Source organism: Mustela erminea, chromosome 16 (genome assembly GCF_009829155.1).
Source record: "Mustela erminea isolate mMusErm1 chromosome 16, mMusErm1.Pri, whole genome shotgun sequence".
NCBI lineage: Eukaryota > Metazoa > Chordata > Mammalia > Carnivora > Mustelidae > Mustela > Mustela erminea.
This window is the reverse complement of record NC_045629.1, coordinates 6,882,554-6,892,601: the sequence shown is the minus strand read 5'-3', so window position 1 is coordinate 6,892,601 and position 10,048 is coordinate 6,882,554. Positions and strand designations below refer to the sequence as shown.

The following is a 10,048-nucleotide window of genomic DNA, read 5'->3' as shown; positions in this document are numbered from 1 at the left end:
CAGTTACTATCTGTGAGGTGCAATCTGTGTGTCATCTGAGAGAAGACTAGAAGGAATGGAATGTACAGGAATATTCTATTTATGTATACTAAATCATTAATATCTTATGACCTGGTCTTATTCTAATTAGACTATTTTGCTACTTTATTTGGATGGGTCATTCAAATAAACAAAAGCACGTTTTTTCTCCTCCCTTGAAAGAAGACCTGCCTGGAGAATGAGGCCCGCACTAGTTCTAGACTTTATTATAGATAATCTAGAAGCATGCTCCCATTGAGGCACATCCTTCCTTATTACTAAAACTAGAGGGAACAGCAGCTCTCAGTCTTTGGGCTGTCCAAGACAGGATACTGTGGCTCTAGGTAGTTGGTGCTCACTGAGCTTCAGCTGGGGGCTTCCCGAGGCTGGGCAGTTAACCTCTGCTGGCCAAGCTGGGTTTGGGTGGGCGGCACGGGGCGGGGCGGGGCGCGGCCCGGGGCGGGGCTCCCCTGAGCTCTCCCCCCGCCCGGCCAGTGCTCCCGCCGAGTCCTAGCAGCAAAGGCCTGGCTGAGCCGCCGCAGGTTGTGGGGAGCCGCGTGAGCCGCGGCGACCGAGCTGGGTAGAAAAGGTACCTCTGTCGGAGCATTGAGCTTCGGCTGCGCGGCGACTCCGAGGGCTGAGCCGCTCCGGGAGCGCAAGGTTCCGCAGGGGCCAGGACGTCCCCTGAACCACTGCGCGGGTCTTCGGGAGCCTGAGGTAAGCTTCGGGCTTTTGACTTTCTAGGAGCAGTCCTGGGGAGCCAGGGCTCTGAGCTCGAGTGCTTTTTGTTCCTGGGGGCTCAGATCATCAGTCTGGGGACAATTCCACCAGGGGACCGTGCCTAGGAAAGGGCTGGAGGGGATTTCTGGAGCTGGGGAAGAGGAGCGAGCGGTGGCTGTCCGCCTCACTAGTACCCAGCGGCAGCGAGAGGTCCACCCTCCTTCTCCCGCCCCGGGGGACACGGCGCCGGAGTGGGCATCAGGGGGTCCCGGGCTTCGCGGGCTACTGGCCTCCGCTCGCTGGCCCGCGTGCTGGCAAAGTTTGCCTCTCTGGGTCCAGCTAGCTCTCGTGACCCCGCAGTTCTTCCTCTGCTTGCCCTCCAGCTGCAGTCGCCTGACCATGGAGTCCCCGGTCCAGATCTTCCGCGGGGAGCCGAGCCCCACCTGCTCCCCGAGCACCTGCCTGCTCCCAAACGGCAGCTGGCTGCCCGACTGGGCCGAGGCCGACCGCAACAGCAGCGGGGGCTCCGAGGGCGCGCCGCTGGAGTCCGCGCACATCTCTCCCGCCATCCCAGTCATCATCACGGCGGTCTACTCCGTGGTGTTCGTCGTGGGCTTGGTGGGCAACTCTCTGGTCATGTTCGTGATCATCCGGTGAGTGTGAGGTCCGGGCGCCGCAGTGGGTGGTGTCTGGAGGGAAGGTCGGGCTCTGCCGCCAGGACTGGAGGTTGGGGCTCCAGCCTGGTGGCGGAGACTCCTTGCAGTTCTTGCGGGGACCCCGGAGATTCTCAGAGGGTGGCCTCCTTGAAGTAAAGGATTTCCTGGAAGAGTTTTGGGTGGGGAACTGCGAAATTCACACGGGGCGAATCGCACAGCCAGGAGCTGTTTGAGCATTTGAACGACCCTCCTCTTCACCCACCCCCAACGCTGGCCCCTACTGAAAACTGTGGTCAGGCTAAGTACTAGGGTGTGGAGAAAGGTCAGTGTCTTCTGGAAAGGAAGCTAGTTCCTTTAACTGGCTTTTTTGCCTGGTTGCCCACGCCAGTTCGGAGCACTTTGGTCTGTCCTTTGCAAATAATTCTTAAGGTAAAATTCAGGCCCACGAATGCATTGGAGATAATTCAGAATTTTAAGTGACTCATCAGATTGGTATTATGGTTTATGAGCAAAAGTCAATATACTATTTAGAGTTGTTGGTATCCATGCATGAGCCCTTTTAGTATTGAAATATTTCCTTATTTATTTAGAATATCAGTGATTTTTTGGTAAATAAGCCATCCAATATCCAATATTTACCCTTTAAAGTGTGGGTAGTGGAGGTTTTCAAATATTGCTTTACTTTTTATTTTCCATCTAGAGAAGCAGATGGTTCTATTTTATTGTTCTTTGGTGGCATTACATTGAAGTCAGCTTCTAATTATAAATACCCCAATATCCACCTATATTTGCTATTTTCTGGTAAGTGAAGCAATTCTTATTTTGGCCTCTTTCAACAAAGAAAACAAGAAAAGGAAAAAAAAAATCCCAACCTTGCTCTGGATGCCCTTTGATATATATGTATTTCCCTTTCTGGGAGAGTTGAGAGTGAATAAGGGGCTTACATTCCTTTGAGAAGTCCTTGTGAAATAAGGGACACAAGTCACTCTTTTCAGAGGCATTGAAGGGATGAATAAAAACTACGTTCTTGTTTTTAAATTCTAACTTTAGCTCTATATTTTATATGACCCTTAAGAACACTATCTATAGTAGCATGAGCCTTGGGAAGTCATCATAATAAAAAATGCCCATTAAACTGTCTATCTAGATTGGAAAATGTCAGGTCTTTTATCTTCATCTGCGCTCCGGAACTAAAACTCATCATTTAGGCCTGTGAATACATATTTTAAATCTCATTTCACCTCCAGTTAGTGCTTCTGGCTTATTAGCCTTGGTTTCCGTAACTGTGTATTGCATTTTTTGGGCATTTGCTCTATGATGAGTAAAGGCTACAGAGGAAGAAAATATTTTGAAACACGTTGTTTTTCCAAATCATTAGTAATTTCAGGGTTGCTCACCTTTAGAGAGAAGATTATAGCAACCAAGAGAAAAGAAAAGACAGCTGTGTTCTCAATTACAATTAAAAATTTTAAAAATTCTCTGTTCAGAGGCTGTTGTTTTGTAATAAAACATTGTTAAATAAGAAGATGCTAAGAAAAAAAAAACTGTGTTCCTACTTATATTTAAGTGCATGAGCAAAACATCTTACTGTTATTTGAATGAGCACCTGAAGTTTTGAGTTTGAGAAGAGCTTCTTAGTTGCTTAACAACTGTTTATATAACCGTACAGAATATGATCAAAAGGAATGAAGAATCCTAAAATGTGTGTAAAGACAACTCCATGGGGAACAGTAGACGTGTCAGAATGAAAACAGAATTATAGATTAACTAGGACCTTTAATAGCAAATATGAATATGAAGAAATAGAAATAGAAATGAAATATAAATATATATAACAATTACATATAATTACATATAGTGAATAATCACCATTATAAATCATAATATGGTACACTTACTAATTAGTCACATATTTATATAACATATGCAGTCTATAATTATATGTGTGTGTGTGTGTGTATCCAAAAGATACCCAGGACTAAAATTTGTTAAAAGGAGATAAATTCAGCTAAAAATACCAAAGAAGTTAGCGAGTTCATGTAACAATCATCCTCCCACCCCACTCTTACCTACTTGGAGATGAAATATGAAAAGTGAGGAGTTCTGCTACCATCCTGGAATGCCAGTGTACTGAAACATTAGTTTGCTTACAGCTATAGCTAAGAGGATTAAGGAGTATTTGGAGTTGGTTAAGACTGAGACATGGTCAAAGAGTTGAAAAATAAAACCTCAGAAGAGAAGTTGTTGAACTTGGGTTTATTTTGCTCAGAAGAAGGAACTGAAGACTTGAGAGAGGTGGGTATGGTGGACATATCAGAACTGAGGGCAGAACAGGAGTGAGGGTTCATACGTGGATTTGTAATCGATCTTGAGGGCTGAGCAACAATGCTTGAAAAGATGGAGGATCACTTTTGAGAGGAACACTATTTTAAAATACTACACATTGAAAAGAGTCATGGTTCAGCCGTCTAGGACATCATTCTAAAGATGCTTGGATGTCAGGGCAGGTGCAGGTCCGAGATGGTCATCTCAAACCTGGGGAGTAACTTAGGGTTGTGGAAAAAGCTTTGACTGTTTTTAGAGCTCTCTTATACATTGATTTCCCATATTGAGTGCCTGAAATGCTACTCAGTACCCTCTGAATATATTTATAATTTCAAGGGTTTTCATCATTTCATAGGTACCAATTGCCATAACTGCCTAATATTAGGGCATAGTAACTTTTCATTGTGAAAACCTTAAAATTAAGCACCAAGATGCTCCCTTCTCACTAGACTTTGGCATTTGTGGACCTGGAATGGGAGGTTCTTTTTTTTTTTTAAAGGTTTTATTTATTTATTTGACAGACAGCGATCACACGTATGTAGCGAGGCAGACAGAGAGAGAGGAGGAAGCAGACTCCCTGCTGAGCAGAGAGCTCCATGTGGTGCTTGATCCCAGGACCCTGGGATCATGACCTGAGCAGAAGGCAGAGGCTTAACCCACTGAGCCACCCAGGCGCCCCAGGATGGGAGGTTCTTACCTCAGCCCTGGATCTCTATATTTGGCTCCTATGGATACCTCGGATTTGCCAATGGGTGTGACACTTAGGATCCTAAGCCTGTGTTCTCTCCACCTCTACCTGTGTAGGTCACCTGCAGCGAATGTTGGGATGGCCACCCACACCCACACCCACATCCTGGATCCTGCCAGGCAGTCTCACCTGTGACATCTAAAACTTACATTCTCCTGCAACTCCCACGCATACAGCTGTCTCCACCCCTAGCAGACATGACTAAAACTTGAGGGACACTAAATATATGCCAGATGGGTAAAGCTCCCTACTTCATGGGAATCATTTTATTTATTCTTCACAACCATAGGTGTATTACTATCCCATTTAACAGATGGTGAAGTGAAAGCAAAGAAAGATTAAATAAACTGACAAAGGTCACACCTTGCTGATCGTGGAGCCAGGCTGACCCCAGAGCCTGTGCTTTGTCTCACTGTTCAATTCATTGCCCACTATACCACTCCTGCAGACCTGTGGATATTTTCTTACTGGGCAGTAAGAATTCATTTTCTCCCAGACTCTCCTTTTCTCTTACGTTGCCTGGACACCATAAACCATCACTGCAGCCTTTCTTGACAATGCATTCAGCTGCCTTGCCTTCTTGTCCTTCTGCTCTTTTCTTCCACTGAACCCCGACCCTGGATCGAGCTAGTACTTTACCTTCCTGTTCCTATTCCCAGCGAATTGAATGCCGCTGAATAAAATCAATTTTATCTTTGTAAAGATATACTTGAAGGCAAAGTCACCACCTTCAAGAGTAGTTGAACCCAAGTCTGCCTAGTGTTTCTGTGTCTCTCTTCTCTTTCCAGAAAGAAACAATACCTTTTCCTATTCGTCACTAGAAAACAAAAACCAAACCAAAACAAAACAAAGGAACAACAAAAGAAAAACCCCAAACAAGACAAAAGAAAACAAAGCAAAAAAACACTAAACTAATTTAATCGGTACTAATTCCTAAGCCCTCCCTAACCGTATTTCATCATGGTCATGGGATGATCTTAACCCAGTAGTTCACTGTGGCACTGGAGTCTAGCTGCTGGGGATGTTCTCCCTATGTACATGCACTGGCAGCCACGCTCCCTCATAGCATCCCTTCTCTGTGGGATGTTTCCTTCTTTGTATCCATAGCAGATCCCTGCTCCTGAGGGTTGCATCTCATCACCTTGGGCTCTCCTGAGGTTTCTGCTGTGTTAGCTAACCCATTTCTCTGCTATCTGTAATCTCTCCACTGCTTTTGTCCTTTAAGCTCCTGGACATATTCAAGCATCTGTCATCTTACAGGTAATCAATATCCACGACCCTTCCATTTTTCTGAGTTCCTTTACCTAATGTCTTTTCATCCTCCTGTGTATTGTAGGTAAACTTCTTAGAGGGATAATCCTTCTTCATTTTCTTGTCTTTCACATGTTCCTCAGTCCTGTGTGCATGGATTCCCTCCCTGATGCTCCTTTACCAAAGCTAGAGCATCATGTTTCAGCTTCTCATTTTGGCTGACTGTCCCTTGATTTCTGTGGAGATCTGATATGCTTGACCAGTCTTATGCCCCTTGCTTTTTCTGATAGCACCCTGTCCTTCACTTCCTGGCACATCCTTGGGATTCTCTTGTCCACAGCACAACCTACTCTTCTTGTGTTTCTTAATTGGTCATATTTTCCAGAGCCATCTCAGCTCTTCTATCCTCACTTTTCTCACTCTCTGTATTATTCAGGATTCATTCAGAACAGTAGAGCCAGTAGGAGATGTACCTGTGAAGAGATTTGTTGCAAGGAATTGGGTTACGTGTTGGTGGGACCGGCTGAGCAAGTCTGGTGGGAAGGCAGGCATCAGCAGAGACAGGCTGCTTGTGGCAGGGGGACCTTCTTTCTCAGGGAAACCTTTGCTCAGCCCTATCTTGGTGTGCTAAGGCTGCTGTCACAAAGGTCCACAGACTGGGTGGTTTAAACAACAGAAATTATTTTCTCACAGGGAGACTAGAAGTCCGAGATCAAGGTGTTGGCAGGGTTGGTTTCTTCTGAGACCTCTCTCCTTGGCTTATAGATGGCTCTTTTCTCTGTGACCTCTACGTGGTCTTCTTTCCATGTGTGTCTGTGTCTTAATCTCCTACTTTGATATAGGCACCAGTCAAATTGTATTAAAGCCCACCCGTATGACCCCATTTTACCTTGATTTTACCTCACTTTGTGTCTTTGAAGTGTCTATCTTAAAATTCAGTCACTGAGGTACTGGGGTGTTCGAATTTGAACGCATGTATCTGAGGGGACATAATTCAGCCCTAATCACGGCCTATCCTATTTCTGTTCTCCTTAAGAAAACACTCTCCTCAAGCTTCAATTTTCATGAAAATTATGTATATATGTTCTCTTTTGTTTAATTTGAAGGGAAGCATTACTCTTGTAAAGGCATACTTCTTTTAAAGTTAAATATAAGCATAAACAAGGAAAAAATTACTAGGACAAAAATAACAGGAATCAAAATTACTTGGTTGTTGGTCTTAAGTTTTGCCTTTTGCTTTTCTCATTAGGTTTCATTAATTCACCACTACCACAATAAAGACCTCTAGGGAGTCAGGCTTTTGCTACCCTTGCCCTGGGAGTAGAAGACTTTGGCTTTCTTATAGTTCAGCTTGGGCAGTGTTGAAATTCTCTAATGGGCAGCTTTAGAAGAGACATGGGGAAAAAAACAAACAAAATAAAACAAAAACAAAACCAGAACCACAAAAATCCTCTGGAAATGCTTCCATTTCCAGAACTCAGATTTCTTCTCCAAAGGCAGCCAACCCATTCAAGCTTGCAAAAAAACCATTTTCTTGCTTATCAATTAGGGAACAGAGTGCTTCTCCAAGCCACTGACAGAAATCCCACTCTGCAGAGACCATCTTAGGTCACATGGCATATACAGACTCAGGTCACCCCTGAGTTGGTCTGGGCCGCATGGTTGAACTTGTGTCAGTTCTAGGAAACTGTGGCTATCACAGAATTAAGGAAGAAGTGAGTTGACCCGATCAGAGTGTCTGATGAGTCTCTTTTCCATCCATGAAAAAGAGTATCTTTTCCTTCTCGAAGTTCTCATTGCAATCATGGCAATTGTATGTACACATATATTCCACATTCTCTCAAGTGTTACTGTAGCCTACCTTGGATAATACCAGACTACTCCTAGCAAGGCACTGAAGGAAAGGCAGAGGCAAACTGGTATGATTAACCTTGTGCTACTCCATCTCTGACATCTGTCTTATCTCAGGCTTTGATTGAGAAATATGTTCTCATGTATCCTGAGTCCTCTCTTTGGAATCAATGTTGAACATTTCCTCAAAAGTAAGCATAGTGAAGATCCCTCCAGAAATTATTTTCCAAAAGTGCCTATCTTGCATTTCTCCAGGTAATTTTGTCATTTTACAAGCTCTTAAAAGAGAGACTTGATTTCATTGCAAGTGATGATATGAATTTACAAAGTGGAACTCTTTTCTTCCCTGTGGAACATGAGATTGCAGCTGAAATCCAAATCCTTGTGTTTCAGAGATCAGAAAAGAATCAGCTGTATACCACCCCCCCCCAAAAAAAAAGGAAAAGAAAGGAAAAAAAAGTCATCAGACATAGAACTCCAACCTTTAACAGACTCTAGGCACAATCGTAGTCTTCAAAATCACTTCTTAATTCTGTTGACCTTATGAGACTTTACAATTTTTCCTGGTGCCTGTCTTCAACTTAGTTTTAGGAGGGACTTATTTCTGGCTGGGAGATGATTGCCCCTCTCCATTGATCACTCACCTGTATCTCTTGAGTAGCAGTATCTTTCTGTGAGCTGTGTAGCTGGCATTTTTTTCACTCCAGATTAACTTCTGGATGCACTCAATTGTCATTGCCCCAGGGGGCTCAGCCTGTCCTCAGTGCAAAAACCTAAAATTGTGTGGCTGCAGGATAGTCTTTTTTCTAAAGTTTGGCTTATGTGGTTTCAGTGATGCAAGTAATGCAGGCTCAAAAGTGTATTAACAAAAGATTTATTCCTCCACAGAAAATCAGCCAGTCTTTCTTTGTTTCTTTCTTTGGAGGGGATACTGATTTATTTCTGAGATAAGGAAAGTTTATGTAAGAGAGGAGATTTTAGGAGTGGGGATAATATTGTAAAAGGTGTGTGTGTGTGTGTGTGTGTGTGTGTGTGTGTGTGCGTAAACACTGACCCTTCCCTGGTCCAGCAAAGATGAAAGATGAGAAAAACAGAAGGCATGTGATGAATATGTGATAAATTGAGAGATCCCAAAAGACTGGTCTGAAGGTGGGGAAGGGAGGCTTCATATTAAAAACAGCTAGAGTTCCGAGTATTTAGAGACCCTCTTTCACAATGGGAACACTCTTCTGAGCTGCTAAGTGTTTACTCACTTAACTTCACAAGACTACGAACTCTCTCTGCTTACCATGTTGCTTTCCACCGGGGTTGGGGGGGGGCGGCATTTCCTACTGATAAGAGTACAGAGTGGAAGTTAATCTTGTCTTCTCTCTGCCAGCATCCTGTGGTACCCTTAGCTACTTCAGTTTTCTGTATAAAGTTGGAAAAAATCATCTAAGATATCTGTGTACTTCTAAATATCCGGATAGTTGTAGTCTGAGAAACAGCATGTCAATCACATGAAATTTACAGTTGTTCTACTGTTTTCAGGTGTGATAAACACTCACGCTGTGTGCACAGCTGAGTACACTAGAACATTGATGCTGGGTGTCAGGACCATGCCTACAGAGGATGAGCAGGTCCTGGCACCTGCGGTAGCAGTGAAATCACTGTTCTGCATTCTCCCACCACCCTGCCTGACTGCCTGCCCCTCTTGCAAGGCGATGCATGTCCACCATTCTGGCCATACATCACTGCCAGCATGGTCGCTGAGGCTGTGACAGTCGTGGAACTCAGGGACACATCTGCTCCTCTGTTCTTTCTATAGCCTTTTCTCTTTGAATATGGGAGAGTAATTCTGGGGAACTGGAGGGACCTGACATCTGAATGAATCTGTGGATTCACATAGTGAATGTGAATATAGTGAGTATATTCAATTTCAGAGTCAGATGAAACAAGAACCAAATTTCCTTTCCTTCTATTAAAAAATTAATAAGCTATTGCCCCTTAGTAAAGAATCATAGTTTCAATAGTAAATAATCCAAAAAGACACAGCAACTTAATTTTGAGATGAACTGGAAGCTATCTAGAGAATTAATGTAGCAAACTCATTATGTTTTCAAATAAGTACTTCTGAAAATTCACATCAGTAAAGCCACAATTTCTGATCATTTAAAATATAAAATCTGGAATGCTCTGTATCTGGAAAACATGCCCAGGAAAATGAATAAATCATGCTTGTTGACAATGCAGAGGAAAGAATGTTGAAGCATGTCGGTCATTATGCTAGTTGTCCACTGTTGGTTTAAAAGGATTGCATTTTCCCAGGTGTCACAGAAATTTCCTTCTACTGAGCATGGTGTGTTAGGGGTCTTCAGAAGCTAGTGCAGCTCAGGTCTTGTAAGATAGTGAGTGGCCAGCTTCCTGTGGGTCAGGAGTGTTTGGTCACACTCATCTTCTTCACCAGGACCAAAGAGTGATTCTTCAGGTGTATTCCAAA

The 10,048-nt window shown here is 43.7% G+C and overlaps 1 protein-coding gene across 1 annotated transcript in view; it reads left to right on the top strand.

Moving 5' to 3' along the window:
* Positions 1-352: 352 nt before the first annotated feature.
* Positions 353-10,048, top strand: part of OPRK1 (opioid receptor kappa 1) — a 30,844-nt gene continuing 21,148 nt past the window's right edge. The window contains exons 1-2 of the mRNA XM_032316697.1: positions 353-735; positions 1,122-1,391. Of these exons, the coding sequence (XP_032172588.1) occupies positions 1,138-1,391 (254 nt within the window). The 5' untranslated portion in view covers positions 353-735; positions 1,122-1,137. The remainder of the gene's footprint in view (positions 736-1,121; positions 1,392-10,048) is intronic.